At 45.2% G+C, this 19134-nt stretch overlaps 1 protein-coding gene across 3 annotated transcripts in view; it reads left to right on the top strand.

Annotated features, from left to right (window-relative positions):
• The first annotated feature begins 68 nt into the window (after nucleotides 1–68).
• The window catches only part of cdon (cell adhesion associated, oncogene regulated), an 80427-nt gene continuing 61361 nt past the window's right edge, over nucleotides 69–19134 (top strand). The window contains exons 1-4 of one of the 3 annotated variants that reach the window (XM_067506682.1): nucleotides 69–474; nucleotides 2775–3036; nucleotides 3126–3190; nucleotides 3323–3461. In XM_067506682.1, coding sequence (XP_067362783.1) covers nucleotides 359–474; nucleotides 2775–3036; nucleotides 3126–3190; nucleotides 3323–3461 — 582 coding nt within the window. In that variant the 5' untranslated portion in view covers nucleotides 69–358. Of the gene's footprint in view, nucleotides 475–592; nucleotides 616–2771; nucleotides 3037–3125; nucleotides 3191–3322; nucleotides 3462–19134 lie in introns of those variants that run through there. The other 2 variants (XM_067506681.1, XM_067506684.1) reach the window with 2 other exon arrangements.

Here is a 19134-nt window from a genome sequence, read left to right as displayed (position 1 = left end):
TGAAGCTGGGAGGAAAAACTACCAGCCAACATATGGAAATATCAGTGAAAAGTCTTCGTATTCACCTCAGAGTCTGTGTCAGTCGGTGATGTACAGCTGAGGGGGAAGAAGTCAACCGTTGGGTGGAACAAGGTTTGACGCTCAAACAATTGTGTCTGGTATGTTGAACACATGCCTGCGAGCGTGGAATGTGGAAAAAGGAGGAAAAAAAAAACATTAAAACTAATCTTTCAGTAGAACCAGTTTAACATGCTTGTCGTGATGAGCAACTGATCACACATGTAGCGAGTGTATCAGGGTTGTTGAGCAAATGCTCCGGTGGAGAATGAACCAGCAGGTTTAAATCGGTGCTGCTCCCATGCCTCGACTGACAGCCCCCTACCCCAAAGCTCAGGGGGGCACAGGACCGGGGGAGAAGGTGGACTGGGAGTCGATGGAGGGAGTGGAACTGGAGACAGGAAGAGAACTCCAGTGGTAGGTAGAGCAGCGTGTCAATCAACAGCTGGACTTTCGTTTGAATTTGCTTTCGAGTGGCAGGTCTCTGATTAGCTGCTACAAGAAAGAAGAAATCTCAGATCGTTGAAATCAAACGTTTCTCGGCTTCATTATGAAGATGTAAGTCGACATGTGTGATGGTCTGGTTCATTTTTAGCTGCTTAGGTAAAAGATCAGTCGGTCACCCAGGACAGTCCTGATTTAGGGAGGAACTTATTTGATTCCAGTAGCTGGTTAGTAGCAAACCATTGTTTTAAAACCTCGAAACTTTCCTCTAAATTCCAACAAAGTGTATGAAAGGTGAAGCACAACACATCCGTAACATTAAAAAAGTACTTTTAAGGCATTTTTTTTACTGTACTTTCGTATACTTTTCGTATTTCCATTTCCATCTTGCTTCGGCAAATATTGTACAATTATGCCACTATTGATAATGTTAATTAGTGTGATTGCTGAAATGTTGTTTCCAGTATTTAATTTTATTATTATTATTATTATTATTATTACGGATTCTTCCGTACGTTTTTTGGCGTGCTGTAAGTCCTGAATGCTAAAAGCTGCAAACATGGTTCCAACTGTAATATGTTAAGCATGGTTGGGAGAGGTGTGCTCACTACCCTGTGTGCTGATAGCTAATGTACTGTAATTATTATGAATATTAATATGAATTTTTTTTTTGAATGGAAAGTCTATGGAAGTGATGTTTAAACTGCATTATCTCTAAAACTACACATGGTAGCATGATGCAGCTTTGTGGGATGCTGTCCCATGATGAAGTGCTTCACATGTTACAGCGTGGGCTCTATAGCGCCACCTTGTGGTCAGATATCAACATGTTTATGTGCGTTTTTTGACATGCTACTAGTCCTACACGCTTACAGCTAGAAACATGGTTCCAACTGTAATATGTTAAGTACAGTTAGGAGAGTTCATGTATTACTCTGTGGGCTGACAGCTGATGTACAATAATTGTTATGAATATTTGTATGATTTGTTTTTTGCATTGCCGTCTATGAGAGCAATCTTAATACTGCAATATCTCAAAAACTACACATGGTAGCATGATGCAGCTTTGTGTAGTGCTGTCCCATGATGAAGTGCTTCACATGTTACAGCGTGGGCTCTATAGCGCCACCGTGTGGTCAGATATCAGCATGTTTATGTTAGTTGTTTTGACATGCAACTAGTCCTACACGCTTACAGCTAGAAACATGGTTCCAACTGTAATATGTTAAGTACAGATAGGAGAGTTGATGTATTACTCTGTGGGCTGACAGCTGATGTACAATAATTATTATGAATATTTGTATGATTTGTTTGTTGCCGTCTATGAGAGCAATCTACACATGGCTGTATCTCGGAAACTACACGTGATATTGTTATGAAACTTTCAGGAAAGCTGCCCCATGATGAAATGCTTCACATGTTACAGTGTGGGCTCTCTAGCGCCACCGTGTGGTCAGTTATTTAACTCGTTTTTTAACTCAAAAAAATTTTTTTTTTCTTTCTGATTTCACTTCTATATTGTACAGGGCCTTTAGTACTACCACGTGCGCCACCTGGCGGCCGTTCGCGGTACTGCAACTCACTAGTTGTTCAATATTTTAAAAAACTACACATGCTACAGTGTTGCCTGTCGCTTCTACAACTTTCAAAGCTGCAGATTCGGGGATGGCTGCAGCAGGTGCAGCGGCTGGCTTTCAGCAATCACACGCATTTTCTGCAGGAAATGCCCATTCTAGTTAATAGTTACTTTCCAATTGTGTGAGTAATAAACAAAAGTATGATCACAAAACTTAATTCAACAATGATGTTAGACGTAAAAAAAAAGTGTCATAAACATATTAAAGCATGGATTATTACAACAAAAATAAGGTATTATAAATTATTCTGAAATGTGCCATTTTGCATAAAGACTTTTGCTTTTGATTTCACTTTTACTGAAGTTAATTTTCAATGCAGCAAAGTATTACAACACCGTTGTTTTGATACTTTTATTTAAGTAAACATCATGTATTTCCTCAGCCACTGTTTGAATGGTCAGACATGACGTAAGGGGCATAAATTGTTAACATGTTATGATAATAATGATTAAGGGGAAAATTAATGGATAGTTTGATTGTAAAAGAGGACTTCTATGATTGTGTAGATGTATCTAAGAGCAACTAAGGTTGTGACAAACAGGCAGAAATGCTCCTTTTGGTGTTCGATAAACTGGCTCTCATTCTTCCTGCTGTATTTTTTTTTACTTTTTTAAACTCCTTCTGTTTCTCCAGCAGTTCAAATGAAACAGCAGCTGATGATGGGCCACAGCAGACAACCTGGACCCAGGCTCTTTGTTCCCTTCCTCCCTGGAGAGGCTGGTACAACGTTGTTCCAGTGGGTGTGTTGTGGTCCTTGTGCCAGGTGGAGGCGCTGCAGCACCTCTCTTTCTTTGTGATGGACGTGTGCTGGAGGCTCTTGTTGGTGTGTTTGCTGTGGGCGGTTGTGGGAGGTTGTGTCTATGCCCTGAAGGGCCGCCTGCGGCCAGGACAGAACCAGGTCAGTGCAGCAGCGTGAAGCAGACACCTCTTGACGGTGCTGGTGTGTTGAAATGCGTTATGTTTATTCAGTGACTGCTTCAATTCAAGGAGGAGCCTCCACAGAGGATAGAGCAGGAGGTTGTAGCTGAAAACAGAGATAACCAGTATTCATGGTGAGACTTTGTTATTTTTACAGCTACAACCTTGTATTTCTGATACGTTTCTTTTGGTTTTTGTTTTGCAAGGGAGCAGCTTTGCACCACAAACCCACACACATGCTCACTGAGGTCTCCTTACATCTCCAGGGTTTCCCAGTCAAGGGGCCTGGGCCACAGTGTTCCTCTGGCCATTGCCCTGGCTGATAGCCTGCTTCTCTGTGTGCTCCAGGAGCCTCTGCCAGACCCCAGTGTACCCCAAGTTGAGACTCTCCTCTCCAGGCTGGAGGTAAGGTGGAGAAAGCCACCTTAAAGAAAAAAATTACTCTCTCTCTCAAACACACACACACACACACACACACACACACACACACACAGTAGCCTGCAGCAACACCTCTCATCTGCCGAGTTTTTAAGTTGCTCTTTGCATGTCGATCAGTGTAAAGCCTTTGTTGGTGGGACTGCAGAGATCAGACCGTGCACTCAGGCATACACAGATATTCTAGCCTCGGGCGACACACACCATCACTGAGCTGCTGTTTGTCTGCGCTGCGAATTAACCAGACTGGCAGCGGGAGAATTTTAGTATTTCACCCCCTACTCTCTGTCTTTTTCTGTGTGAGCCACACTAGCAAAGATGGTTGCAGTCTCTGGTCCAACGGTTATTTTATATGTTGAATCGATTGACACGAAATGCTTGGACACTTTTTTTTCATGACAAAACATTTGAAAAACGAATCAAAATCAACTTACTGTGGGTTCAAGGGCTCACAAATATTCTGACATGGTGGAGCGGCCTTTTCGTCTGGCACCAGTTTGACCAAGACTCAGGAAAATAATAAAAATGCTCTCAGTGCAGCAGTGTCGCTGTTTACATCTTTGCTTGTTTAAATTATGTTACTGCTGCAAATTCTGCCAGCGCGGATTACGATTAAGAAGAACAAAAGTGTGATTAGACAATGGAAAACCACTGTACACCCATCAGCTACAACATTAAATCTACCGGGTGGTTTAAAGCCTGAGGTGGACGGGGGAAATCTGAGCAGCCTGCACCCATTACCGCGTTTGTTGTGATGCACTGTGTGTTGATCCTGGCCAGCATTAAAATATCCTTCTATCGTCTCTTTTTCAATGTAGTCAGTGTTTCAGACGCTTGAACAGGCTGATAGTGGATCAGGAGCGACGCTGGAGGAGGTGGAGCGAGACTCAGTATTGAAAGACAGAGTGAAGCTCATCCGCACCTACCTGCAGCAGAGGTGAGGCTCCGCATAGTGTACACGCCGGCTTCTTTCCGGTAAATGGAGCCCAGTTGGATTTACTTCAAACGTTCCTGTCTGACAGGATGAGGTCACTGCGTACGCTCATCCAGGCGCAGCGGGGTTTTGAGGCCAGCGTGAAGGACCTGCTGGAAGGCGTAGGTGGGCTCTGGGCTCAGCTGGAGGAGCTACATACTGGGGTCACGTTAACCAAAGAGGGCCGGCGAGGCCACAGAGACCTGGCCTTGGCACAAACAGATGCTGAGGTGCCTAAACAGTTCTGCAAGTACCGCTGTTACAGAGCTGCACTGCAACTAACAACTATGTATTTGTGAAGTTTCTGAAAGTTGTCTTAGTTGTAGCTTATTAGAACCATGAATCTTGATTTCATTAGAACATTCCTGGTCTTTGCCTTTGAGCATTCATTGTAATAGTGTTTGTAATGTGTTTTGTGGTAGACTTTGCTTGCAGTCTTAGGCCACTTTGGGAACAAACTTCAGTCCTGCCAGGTTAATCTGAAGGACTGCACACAACTTCTGCAGGTAAAGTCCTAGTCAGGAAGGGCCCCCCCCCAGGTATTTCCTGCCGTCCTCATGCAGAAACCCCCTCTGCCTTGTTTCACAGGAGCTAATCTGGGGTCACAGTCACATACGCAACAGTGTGAGCAGCAGCAGTGAGTCGGTCTGGGCAGAACGGTTGCTTCAGTCCAACATTGAGCAGGTACTCGAAACTCCCCCCATTGGACAAACATCTGAATGTTGTTCGTTGGTTTAGAAACCCACCGGGATTTAAAAAAAAAAAAATGTCTCTCTCCTCGCAGTTTGACAAGGTGCAGGAGAGTTTCCGTTCGCTGGAACAACAGACCTGTACGTTCCAAGCCCACCTGGAGGGACTTGGAAAGGGGAATAAGGAAAGACACGCGGGGCCCCTCGCTCATACTAGCGGGGCCCTGTCAAGCTCAGTCTCTCCGCAGACTTCCTCTCATCTCCGTGGAAGCACAAACGGCACGCCACCGGAGTGCTGCAACTCGACTTCCGCGTCCACATCTGCCTCCTCGGTGGCCGCAGACTCAGACACAGAGGCCCCTCTCTCGCTGTGCGAGAGGTCTGCTCTACAGGTCTCCTCCACTATCGGACTCCTGCGCAAATCTGGGAGGAAGAAGTGATTTTCACCAGGACGCGCTTTGCACGGGCACTGAACATTGTAAAGCAAATGGCAGGGTTTGCTTATTTGGGAGCGAAGTTTTGCTGGTTGCTACAAGTGACGTATTTATTCAACTGCTGTTTTTTGTCAACTCCCAGAAGAGTTTTAGAGAATACTTCACACACAAGAGGGCAGACTTCCACCAGTTATTACAAGCAGAACACATTGAACATTTGTTGTATATTCAGCTGTGATCTGTCTGCAGTGATTGACCTTGTCCCAGAGCTTTTCCCTTCAATCAGCTTTATAAGGAGAAAATGTTGGACACGCTCGTCAACCATAAGAACCATGAATGTGTTAATAGCAGTCGCAACTCATATGTACCATGTCACAGTGTGTGTTTTGTGTTTTAGTATAACTTGATTCATTTACTGACTTACTCCATCAAACAGAATTATGACTGTAGATATCTGCAGATGCAGTTTTTATTGCTGTGCTACTTGCTTTGATGTCTGACTTACTGCTCTTTTAAAGTAAGAAAGGCCTTTTCGTCATGCACGCGTGATTGGAAGAAGTGCATTCTTCTGTTTTGCAGGAGGAAGACGAGGTTACAATGATTTCCAAAACTATTTTTCTTCTTTGGGTGGCAGAGGGGTTAGCACTCTAACCCCTTACAGCAAGAGGGTCCTGGGTTCAATCCCTGGACCAGACAGGGCCTTTCTGTGTGGAGGTCGCGTAGGTTTGCTGCGGTGATGACTTGAGCCCTTCAAAGCAGAGATTTCAGAGTGGTACCGGGAGGTGGAAGAGGGCACTGAAGGTCAGTGCTGGAACCGTTTCGAAAGACCTGAATGCCTTTGATCCAAATTCAATTATGCTGCACGTCCACGCTGAACCAGGTTCCAGACTGTTTTTGATCAAACCAAACAGAACTTCTGATCCAAACCAATTAATTCATTTACCATACTAAGTTCTATTTACTGTATGTGACGTTGGTACCATCTGAATATTTGCATAGCATTTGTCAGATGATGCATCTGTCTGGTTCCGTCACTCTGGGGCAGTAAGTGGGGAAGGTGGGGCCCGACCCCCACCCCCCCCACCCCAGGGCATGTGAAATGAAAGGAATGTGAGCGGAGCGCAGCGGGATCTGTGCTGTCACAACACCAAAGATGGAAACGCGTCATGTCGTGGCAGACAGAGAGATGTAAAGACTGTGGGATGGGGCGCGCTTGGTTATTTGAAGTTAGTGGCCAGAGCTTTGAATACAGAAAAATCTGTTATGACATGCCACTTGAATATGTAGCATTTTCCACGAATCAGTCATAAATACACAGAAAATAACAGCCTTGGATGCTCGCTAACAATAACAATTACCACATTGACTTTGAGGTCGAAGATTCAAAAGACAACAAACGTTTTGAATTGATTTATTAACGGCTTTAATAGATGAATCTGAGAGGGGAGGGAGGGTGATTTTATTAGATGTGAATGAGAAACAGCGCTTCGAATGCAAAACAAGCCCCTACTTTACGAGCTAGTGGGGAACATCCCGGTCGTGTCCGGATGAATTCGCGCCTCGCATTGCTCGCGCGTGATGTCATGGCCAGCAGAAGGGATGGGGTCTGCGAGGGAGCAGAGGGCACCATCTATCTGCCTGCCGAGAATGTAAGAGTGAGCAAATGAAATTAGCACGAGCTTTGTTTAGTTACACGCAACAGAAGTGATGACTAGTTTCCTCACGGGCCGCTCGAGCCCCTGTATGAGAGGCTTTTTCAAAGCCGGCTGAAGTGTGTGTTGTTTCAGGGAACACGGTTCATGGCAGAGGTCAATCCCTCGCCTTAACCTGACAATTACTGGAGCTCAGGTTTCACTGGTGACAAGAACAACTTAGGCTTTAAATATGAGTAACGATAGTTTTCTCTGTGACTGAAGTCCTCCTAACATTTTAAACTGAATCTTCTCATCTCTTGTTTCTTGACAACTACGTCCTGCTGTAGCAGCATCTTTCCAGGAAATGATCTTTTTGCAAAACAAAATACATTTTTGTCATCATGTTAACGTTTACATTTCGTAACTACATTAACTGACTTGGCTGTAAATTCTGTACTCAGCTGTGGAGGAAGTACTTAAATAAAATTATTAATACCAGAGTGTAGAGAGTAAAGGAAAAGTCCTTCATTTTAAAATGTTGATTAGCTGAAAAAGTACTCGAAGAAACAACAGTGAAAGTATTTTGCATCAATATGATTTTATTGAATTAAACACTGATTAACACCTTAATTTGTCATTTTAAAGCTGCAGCTGATGATGGAGCTTATTTTAACCACACTACATGTACATGATTTGAATCTATTAACTCTACTTTGAATTGGGTTGGTAGTAGTTGTCTCAGGATTATACTGCATTTAGTTTTCTTAATCTGATCAAGTTAATGCAGTAGAGAACGAGTCGGACATTTGTGTAGTGAAGTTGATGTATGAAGTAGCAAAAAATAGAAAAATACCTGAATCCTGGACTTTATTCTCAATAATGGATACATTGGCAGCATCACCATAAAAAAAAGGAGAAAACGTGTCTGAAACTTTGGCTACGTTCTGCATTTTCTACATGCATATTTAGTTTTGATGGATTATTTATAGCAATGCAATATTTTCCAATAATACTATACAGTAGATTCTTTTTCTAACAAATAATAGACTTGTTTGTTTTTAAGACACCGCTTTCCTTCGTTTAACATGTTTGTGCCAAACCTGAACAAACAAACTTTTGCCGACTCAGCGTTATAGTCTGCATAAAACCTTCAAATGGCTGAAGGCTCGATGTGGATTGTTTTGTTTTTTTTATAGTCAAGAATTTAGTTGTGCTGGGCTGAAAGTCAAATTTGAGACTTTGCACCAAGAAAAGCCAAACCCTTCCCGGTGGATCACAAACCACATGCGCGGCTGCTGTTAAAGGGCTGGACACAGATAACGCAGGGCCGTGCCACTTTCAACCAGATGCTGTCGGACAGCTGCACATTGAGACCAAACATCAAAACACCAGCCGCAGATGTACACAATTAGCGAAATGGTCGACATTTGGGGAGCAAAGGTCCATAAACTCACAACTTATTATGGTTGACTCAAACACAAACAGGAAGCTTAAGGCAAACTTCAGCTCCACAACATTAAACGTGTTTTTAGCTTTGGATGAAAACTCTCCACCATCCAGACTTTCGTCACCACAGTGTATGTGTAGCTCTCTCTAAAAACTTTCTTCATTCTTGGATGTCAGTTGTCAAATCTGTAAATAGTATATCTGACTTTGGGCGTGTGTGTGTGTGTGTGTGTGTGTGTGTGCATGTGCTGACTTATAAATAAGGGGGCAGGGTGACACGCTCAACATGTTTCCAGTCATTAGGAAATGCTAAGCTTCCTGTTTGTGTAAATATTTTCCCATTTTGTTTTCCGAAAGAGTGGGGTAAAATAATCAATCCTGACCTCTCTGCCCCCAGCCCCCATTCCCCTTCCCATTTCCCACTTATCACTTGGCTGGGGCTCATCTTCTGCATCAACACTGCTGAAACCGGGCAGGAGCCCGTCCCGACTCGTCACTGGCTGGTGGGAAAGGTTAGTCGGGAACGGGTGAATTCTGCAAAGGTCATGAGCGACAATCACTGAATCCAATAGGTAGCAGCTGTGGGCCCACTTTAAACTTGAAACCCCTGAGGAACACTCATCATTCTTGAACAATTTATCTGAAAGATATTTAGTTTGAAGGAATAGATTACTGTGAGTTATTTGTGAAGTTAAAATCTACCAGACTTGTGGGATTCCTCCAGAAGTAGCTGTCTGCAGCTCTAAAATATTACATTATAAATCTTTCAGTCCAGTATTTTTCTTAGGCTTTTGGAACGATGCCCCTAAAATCTCAGTGTCCATTGCATCACATGCCTTTTATCTTGCATTCCTGTTTTATCTGGGTTGCCAAAGGAACTGACAGTTTGATTTCTCAGTATTCCTCCCTAAGAAAAAAATCCTTTTTGGAAACATTCTCAGGTATCTTTGACCAGATGCAGTGGCTCTGAACCCTGGATTTCTTGCCGACCCCTTAATATTTAGCAATTGCTGAGATCTGGAAACTCAGATAAACAAGTGGTCAGATGGTGAGAAAAGGTGCAAGAAACTACTTTAAACTACTTTAGTTGGAGCGAGTAAACCAGTAAACACAACTGAGGTTAGTAAGTAGGCTGAAGATGAAGCAGGAGCCGGTTGTGGATGTAACCCCTGCTATTGTCCTTTGCTGCATTTCCAGACCTCGACAATTAACTTGAACAATGTTATTTTTACCAAAAGTATACGAGCAACTTGTATCTGAAGCATTTTCTGGGGCTTCCTATGCCTCCGTTCACCTGTCAGAGCTTGAGCTTGTCTTCAGTCCTCGACACGAGGCACCGATGTGTGAGGCAGCTCTCTGAGGAAAGGCTAAACAAACAGGCTGGCCCAGGCACAAAGAGTCCGCCAATCAGAGACATGTGGCAGCAAAACCCTCTCAATCCACGTCTCCACCCCTCCCCAGCCACAACTCTGAAGCCCCTCGCACTCCCACCCGGAGCCACACAAACTCCTCCACATACCCCGAGTGTGGAGCCAAGAGAAGGAAAGATGGAGGAGGAGCAAATTCTGATTCCCATTCACCAAATGTCACCACTTCACAAAGGGGACAGCATGACACTGCCACTAAATCAGAGTTAATGGACTCTTTTCTCAGGCCTGCGAACATGACAGGGGGCGTGTGTGTTGGTGAGTAAAGGGGTGTTGGCCTTGTGTGATATAGTGAGAGCAGATTGGCAAGGGAGGTGTGTTTTCCAGGGGCATTAACAGCTTAGCCAATGGAAAAGCCCACGTCTCATTCAACACCTATTTGTTTTAAGTGGCCATAACTCAGAGGCTACAGTGACTTAGTCCTTTTAAATTGTTAGTGATTAAAAAAAAAAGGTAAATGTTGGCGAACGTGTGGTTTGTTTGACTGCTCTGTCAGCACTCTCTCAGCAGGGCTAATTTGTGTGCAAGAAGCAAAACAACATGACATAAATCACGGGCCATTTTAACAGTAAGTACAATGCTACACAAACCGTGTTGCTGCGTAGGCAATTCATCAAACTCCGAGAGTGAAGGTACGGGGGAACGACATCCACAGGGCTTGTGGGGCGATTGTCGATTTGCATGTGAACACTTATTTCACAATGGGGAGGCAGACTGGGGGACAGCAATTTTCGAAGCCGTTTGTCATCTTTCCGAAGGGGCAGAACCTAATCGGAGTGAACCCCCCTCCTGCCCCCGCAACCTTGCACTCCATCACACTCACTCAAAGGGCGCGACTCGGAGGCTGGGGCGTAGATGAGTGAAGATGGCATTGGTGTCACTCGGCAGGCATTCAGAGACCCCCCCTTTCCCGGTCGCCCCCCACCTTCAGTGGCGCTGCAGATATGTGGGGAGACAGAGGCTGAGAGACACTGAGCCCCAGGTACCGACCTCATTAGCAGATAAAAGCAACCTTTCCCCGTGACCCCTGACCTTGAAGGTTGCCATGGAGCCTTCCAGTCAAGGCATAGATTGAGCAGCTAGATCTAATATGTGAGAATTGTGTAGAAGCCCCCCCACCACCCCCACCTTCTCTCTTATACACAAATTCATATTCATGCACTTCATGCTCTTCTTAACTTCCCCTGCTTTGTTACCGTCCAGTCGTCCTAATTCCAGTCAACCAATCAACCTCATGACATCCCTGAGTTCGCCTTGTACTGCACAGAGGAAGAAGTGTCAGCGGTCTGTCAGTGTGTCTGTCAGTGTGTCTACCCGCTGCTTGTTACCACGGTGTTTGTTTTCAAGCTTCTTCTGTTGAATTATTGAACGTGTTTGTTCCATGCAGGGCAGAACTAGTTTGCATTAATGTGTCGTAAAAACGAAACTCCATTTGCAGTTAGAGCCCCCCCCCCCCCCCCCCCCAGCTGTGCTGCAGTCTCTTGAAATTTGTCCTAGTTTATTAATGCTACATGAAATTGCTAAGATACATAAAACCAAGAAAGTCTCGGCTCGTGTCGCCACATTTTGTCTTCCTACAGGTAAAACCTATGGGAGAATATATATTAAAGGCTGTGTGTTGGGGTTGTTGGTGAATATGGGGAGGGGGGGTTACATCTTGGTCATGCTGACTGAGTTTTATAAGCTGTGGCTAACCCCACTCCCCACAGCTGACTGAATATTAAATAAACAGAGCCAAGTGGCTGAATTCAGCGGAGTGACTGCTCAGGCTGGAGAAGCACTACTTCCCCAGCACGGGGCCTCCCCCGCGGGGCCCCCACATCAGCTTGTCTTATTCTTGGCAGCTGCGGAGGAGAAAGGCAGCCTATAGGCTGAGTGAGTGGACAGGGTGTGTTTGTGGTAGTGTACAAGGGGGGAGGCAGGAGGGAGTCGCCTAAACAAGAGGCGTGAGGTGGATGGTAGGGAAAGTTGGAAGGAGCGAGGAATGAGGGATGTGGGCAAAAGGAAAATGGGGGCCGGTGTTTGTTGCCGTGCAGCTGTGGGATGAAAATCGTAACCAGCAGCAGAAGAAAACTGAGCGTTGTGCCGTCGCTGGCAAATTTCTCCTGCGGTTTCTTTGGAATTTGTCCTCCTTCACCTCCGTCTGAGTCAGAGTGTGAAAATACATAAGACAGTGTGTCAGCCTGTCAGCCGTGAACAAACTTCCTGCCAGGAACTCCACACGCTTAATCCCAAAATTGCTGCTCATATCTGATGTTTTCCAAAGTAAGGCTTTGTATTTTGGGATGTATCCATTACCAACACAAATAGACAGTGATGCAGAAAAACACAAGCGGGGCAACAACAACAAAAGACATCTGTTTGTTTCCCTCTGTGTCTAATGTTTGTGTCAAATGCATTTATGCTAAAAGGTCTGCTCATGTTTGGGATCAGTGTAAGCTGTTTATACTGTTCTGTGAGTCCCAAACACACAAAGGAGGACAACCACAGCATGATTAATATTAATTCTTAAACTAACCTGGTCGTAGTAAACACTAGATTTCTGCCATATGTAAGCATAACCTGGAAAACAGAATTGGTACTGGGCTGCAGTGTGAACGCAGCCAGCATCGTCTCTCCACAGGATCAAGTCGAGTCAAGTCACATTTTTTCACCGAGCGCATTTGAACACAACAGGCAAGTTAAAACAACACAAAATGAGACGACAGAAATCAACGTATGCTAGCCGTGACAGGCAAATTGGAACATTTATGGCAATAAATTAATGAGTTGGCCAGGATTTAAAAGTGGCAGCAGAAAGGGGAAGATCTGACACTGAAGGCCTCCACAAGCTGTTAGCCTGCGGATATCATACCTGCATGAGGCCTGCTGGCGGCATTTTGGTCAGGGTGCAGGACGTTTAGTACCTGTTAATGGTAATAATTGTTTTGCATTTTGGTTTAAATGGAATTATCATCTCTCTAAATATCTGTTACTGTCAGTAGAACACATGTAGGAGCTGTGTTTTTTTTTTTGCAGCCAATTATTTAAGGTCAAGGTCAACTTCATTGTCCATATGGGTCAATTTATCTTGCAGCCAGCAGTAAGCAGTTTGTGCAACCACATAACCACACGCATACCAACACAGTCCAAAATCAAACATAATAAAAAGATCCCAAACAGGGTGATGCTCTTCAGGAGAGCAATGGGACCCGGCACAATGAATTTTTAAATCTACTTGTCCTTCGTTATGGCAACGAAAGTCTCCGACCAGATGGCAGCAGCTTATGTTCTGCAAAAATGTTCAAACTGACTCCAAGAGTAGTATCAACTTGGATTAAAACACAAATGTTGATGAGCCTTTGCACAGAGTCAACGTTATCATCAAACTATTATTATACTATTATTGTCGCTAAATATTTCACTAAGATCACAATAATGCATGTTCTTTCATTTCCAGTGGATATAGCCGCATCACTTTAGTGTGTCCTATTGTGGCGTCTTGAAAGTTGGATTCATTTTGAATTTTAACCCTGTTTGCACCAGGAAAGAAAAGAATCCAATTTCCAGGAAGCTGCAGTGGAAAAATCTCTAGTATGTCAAGATAGAGACTGCGAATGTGGAAATGAGAGGAGTAACTGATCAGAGGGTCCGAGGGGCCAGGATGTAGGCTATGGGATGAGGAGATCACAGATGCTAAAACTGAAACCACATATCAATATAGAATTAATATAGAATATGAACTTCAACTTGATATGGAACCAATGAGGAGAAGCCACTCTAGGAGAACTGGGATGTTTTTAACTGTGGTGCCATTGCCGCGTCCGCATCCCCCCCCCCCCCCCCCCCCTCCCATCCCAAGCACCACTGTCTCACACACTTGAGTGTTTCCTGTTTTGTAATCTCTCAGTTAAAAGAAGGTTTGTGGTTCATGCCCCATCATTACACCATGACACACACGCCCACTGCTTCACACATACTGTACACACACTTGTCACATACTTGGTCCCTCCTTTGGAAACCCAAAACCGCCCATCCCGGACCATGACTTCAACGATTCCAGACAGTAAATAAAAAGCATTTGATATCATGCTCCTGCTTGATTTATAAGCCGCTCCCACATGAACACTATCGAGTCGCAGTAAGCATCTGGACAGGTCATGGGAGCCATTTTCTGGATGGAGTGAATCTGCGGGGCTCCAACCTTCCACACCCTCCTCTGTAAACACAGCCGTCCATCTCGTGTCTCTGTCATTGCCAGCTCCTGTCTGTTATTCTCTCCTCTTTCACATTATTTGAGCTGCAGGGCTGAGCAGGCAAAGAGCTCTCTCCTCTGTTCGTTGAAGTGGGAGCGTTTTGCTTACTTGTTGACTGAACTGATTGCGCGGTAAAGAAATTTCTTTGGGATTCTTCCAGTGTTTACACTGGAATCTTCACTGGGAACATACACTGCTGCTAAACCTTGGCCATCTCTAAGGACTGACACCAAAAACCGGCGAGGCATTTAATGAGAGTTCAGCTAATTGAAGCCAGCGTCAGTGTTTTTGATGAATTGTTGTGCTCTTCGTATCCCTGCCCGAACGTCCTCCCACATCTCGCTGCAGACCTCCCACTGAAAACTGCAAACATGCATTTGCGTGCACAGGCACACAATCGCACACAAATGCTCATCTTGGCAGGTAGGGTCTGCGGGCGCTTAATCTTGACCCCAGGAAAGGGGAGGGGAGGCTGCAGGTCATTGGACTTCACCGGTTGAATGCAAAAGGAAACAGAAAGACTGAGCGTGATAGACAACAAAGAGAACGAGTGTTTCTGTGTGTGCGGTGCAGGATGAAGGAGCATGAAAGAATCAGTGAGATGCTTGCTAAAACTCTCTGTGGACTCCTCTCTGCTTCCCTCCCCTGCAGCCCAACGCAGGTCGGCGTTCCCCCTTCGCTCTCCTTGTGTGGTCCAGAGCTCAGAGTCATTCTCAAACAATTAACATTAATCCTAAGAGCTAGAGGCCTTGAGAGCAGCGCTGCCAGACTGTCAGAGCAGCGTCGCCCTGGCCTGTACTGATGCTAAAATACACACTCACTGAACACACACACACACACACACACGCACACAGGCACTCAGAAAAACACACTAGTAGAGCCGTGCAACTTTTAATCAGGCTCCGCAGCGAATTGTATTGTACAATATGGTGCAGCAGACACTATCACACTTAGCTGGAATGAAAATGGGCTTTATTAGTATCTGAGGCAATGTGGATTCACATTGTAGTGAATTTGTTCTGAGGTTGCAATTCTGTTTCAGTCTAAATCAGAACAACACGTCCGACCTATTGTACTATGTACTATAATTGTGTGCACAAAGTTTTCCTGTACACTGGGGCCTTAATTGCAGACAAGCATTATCTGCTATTAAAGTTCTTTAGATAATGTGTCTCCCCTGTTTAGCCCAACTCCCTTCTTTGCAGGTGCACTTCGCCACTATCCCCTCATAGACTGTCTTTTTCTATTCCCACAGCTCTATTTTGGTGCTTTGCATTGAGCCAGGGGTTTTTAAGGTTGGTTTTGCACTCAGCCTCCCTGGAGGAATCATACTGACCATCCCCCTGCCTCCTCCACATGCAGCTCCAGGCATCTGGGATTAGCCTGCATTGTGTGCTCTGGGCTGGAATGTACTGTACAGTATATTCTTGGCAGGGCTCAGGGTAAATTGCTGTAATCAGCCATTACTGTAATACGGTCATTTACCTGACTTTACACATTCATCACTTTCATATAATTCTAGGCACGCAGATGATGAATTGGAGTGTTTGTGGTCCCCCCCCCCACCCCACGCCCCACCCCACGCCCCACCCCTGCACAGAAAACACGTCTCGCCAGGGGACCAAACTGGACTCCAGCCTCCTGCAGCCTAATTACAAGCTCTGACCAACCATTAGTCACTCGGTTCAGACACTCTGACCCCCACCTTGCTCCCCTGCACACAGGCCAGAAGGTGCTGCTGGGAGGTTGGCTGGATGAAGCTGCGGGGAAGAACTAGGTCACTAACTCCCTTACGGCCATTACTGTAATTATAGTTGGCGTCGTTAATTGTTTTTTGTTAGGCCTAATGAGTTGGGGGGCTGGTACTGTGCAATTAGGGAGAACGAAGGAGGAGGCTGAAGGTAAGGGAGTTTCGGGTGGGACAGCGGGTGAGAGGGGAAGCCAAAGTGGGCGGGGGGGAGCAGGCGATGGAGTGCAGGATTGAATTGTCAGTCCAGGTTATGATTAGAAGGCACAGATGCAACCATGTGAGAAATGAATTTCATGCCTGTTGATTCTGCGATTTCTTCTGGAATGTGCGAGTTCGCTTGCGCACGAGAGAGAGAGAGAGGGAGAGAGAGAGAGAGAGAGAGAGAGATTTGCTCATGGAGGACTAATGTAGTTGCTTTGACGCAGAGAGAGGAGGAAAAGGCTGAAGAGGAAAAGAGTGTAAATGAGGACTCATATTGAATAAGTTGTTGTTCGGTCTTCTCCTTGAACGTCCTCTTCTTTCCTCAGAAGTTTATAAGGCGGAAAACCATATCATTAATTCCAGTTCAGTATCTCAGTATTTCAAGAGGATGTTTGTTACATGTAAATTACTTTAAACTTGCATTTTAAAAAAAAATTGTTACTAATACCTACTTTTGTTTTTTGTCCTTTCGGATTAATCCGTGAGTTCAGCGTCGCCACAGTGGATCATTGTCCACATGTTGATTTGGCACAGTTCTTATGCTGGACGCCTTTCCTGACACAACCCACTGTAAAATGTAATTAATTGCATCAGCAGTGTTTTCAAATGCACTATTTTCCCCCATACGTGCAGAGTTGTAATATCCTGCAAAATACACTGAATTTGACCTCTATGACAAAGCAGTTTTGTCCTCCTGGACACACACGGGAGGAGAGGTTATAGTGCGAGCTTGACTAATTATGGGACAGTTAATCATGGGAACGTAAGGTAAATACTCCCTGGTGTTTTTGCAGGGATGCGTCAGTTTGGATGGAATCGGCTGAAGGTGTTTGTGTGTTCCTCCCTGTGGGAGCAGTACTTCTTTGAGTGCCTGTTTTCCACTTCTGGTTTGAGTCAGCAAAATGTCTGACACAAGGCCGGAGCGGAGTGTTTAGGGAGGATGGACAGCGTGTGCAGAGACGGACTTCACGGCACTGTTTACTCTGGCCAGCAGCAGCTGTGGATAACTGCCCGCTGCTGTCCGCCAACCTGCCATCCCACCCTGCATTACACCCCCACCCAATTATTCTCCCAGGAAAGTTTGTACCTTCACTTCCACGTCATGATTCTCGCATTCTCACTTTCTCAGGCGTCTGCACTCGTAGGGACCAGCAGTTTCCATCCAGCCTGTACTTGCTCTCCATTTCCAGTCACATGACTTTCTCCACTGTCTCACACACCTGTTCCCAGTTTCCCCATCAGCCCAGATAATACTTATACCAGCTAACTTCTTATACCCGCATGCTGTCAAGCCTTTATTATGCTCCAGTAAAGTCTTCCAATTGCACCTGACTGCCCCTGTTGGCCCCTGGAATCATAAGTGCTGCATTTATTTTGAAAAAGAAAAAAAATCATATTCCCACCTGAACAAATTTCCAGTTATAGGACAATTGTTAGAATAACTGATCCTAGTAATTATTTGTCTGGCCCAAAGGAACCAGAGCGTAGAGGCTCGAATCCAAAGAGTGAACGATGGGAGGGCTTTGATGGATCTTACTCGCACAGCTTTCTTTGTCTCAGCCTTGTTGAATGGTTAACAGCGGCGCGTGATCGACACCATCAACCAAAAAATTGTGAAAAGTTTCATTGTTTGTCAGACGAATGCTTCTAGCTATTTTTTAATCAGTCTTGTTTAGAATTGGCAGCTAGTGAGGGCAGATGTTCATAAACAACCACTTTTCAAAACCCAGTGGGACAAGAATCACAATGGGCAACGGGCAACTTTTATCAGTGGCAAACTGTCCCCTTTTCATTTTATCAGTAAAACATTTGCAACTCAAAACCCATGACTGATGCAATAAGCAGCACAAAATATGATACATTGTCATGGTTCTGCATTTCTGTGGAGAGTTTAATGACAGTTCTTGCTCTAACTAAGCATCTGCTGGTCACTCTCGGTTCAGTCAGCCGGTGTTGTAGGCCTCAGCAGTCGCAGTGGAGCCACAGCGTTCTGTCTGCCCGCTGGGGACGTCACATCGCATGGAAAAACCCAAGCACAGACCTCAGCCTGTGCAGAGCTGGACGCTAAAGTTTTCAGCAGCCACAAACTCCAAACTCCGAGTCGTGTCCCCGTGTCATGATGTGTGCAAATGCACAGGTGCAGCTCACAGTTCGAGTGGGTGCCAGTGTGTTTGTGCCTCTGTGCACTAGGCCCTGCTTGTGCCGCTCCCACTGGGTTTGTTAATGAAGGAATCTAATTGGATTTTTTTTTTTTGGGGGGGGGGGGGGGGGGGGGGGGGGGAGAGGGCGGAGCTGTCCAAACCCCCCGAAGTGAGGGGAGACAAGGGGGACAAACCTGCAGGCTGGATTACCACTGTGCCCTTTACTCTCTCACTCTGTCTGTCGAAGGTGGGGGATTATTGTCCGAATGAACAGGGAGGCTGAATTTCACGTGTTGGGCTCGTTGGGATAAAAGGGAGGCCATGCCAGGCTGCACACATCGGCGTCTGAATCTCAATGGTAAATGGATAACCCAGTGTAGGTCACTTGATGCCAATCAAACCACTGCATCTGTTACATCGGTGAACTTGTGCAAATTTATTCTCAAGGTAAATATTAGCACGCCGAGTGCTCAGAAATTTAGCAAACGAGCTTTTAATAACATGAAACTTATGAAACACTGGAGTGTGACTGAAGTCCGCTCGTTTGCTGAGCTGTTTACTGCGTTGCCCTTGTCCCGTTGAATGAACCGCCTGAAATAAAAATTTAAAAAAAAAAAAAAAAAGGAGTGTGAGCCTTCTCAGATATGCCAAGACAATAGTAAAGAGAGGAGGGAGGTTCTGAGGATTTTTTTTCCAACGACAAAAGCTGCAAA

Source organism: Channa argus, chromosome 6 (assembly GCF_033026475.1).
Source record: "Channa argus isolate prfri chromosome 6, Channa argus male v1.0, whole genome shotgun sequence".
Classification (NCBI taxonomy): Eukaryota; Metazoa; Chordata; class Actinopteri; order Anabantiformes; family Channidae; genus Channa; species Channa argus.
The sequence above is the reverse complement of the archived record's forward strand: the minus strand, read 5'-3'. Positions and strand labels throughout refer to the sequence as shown.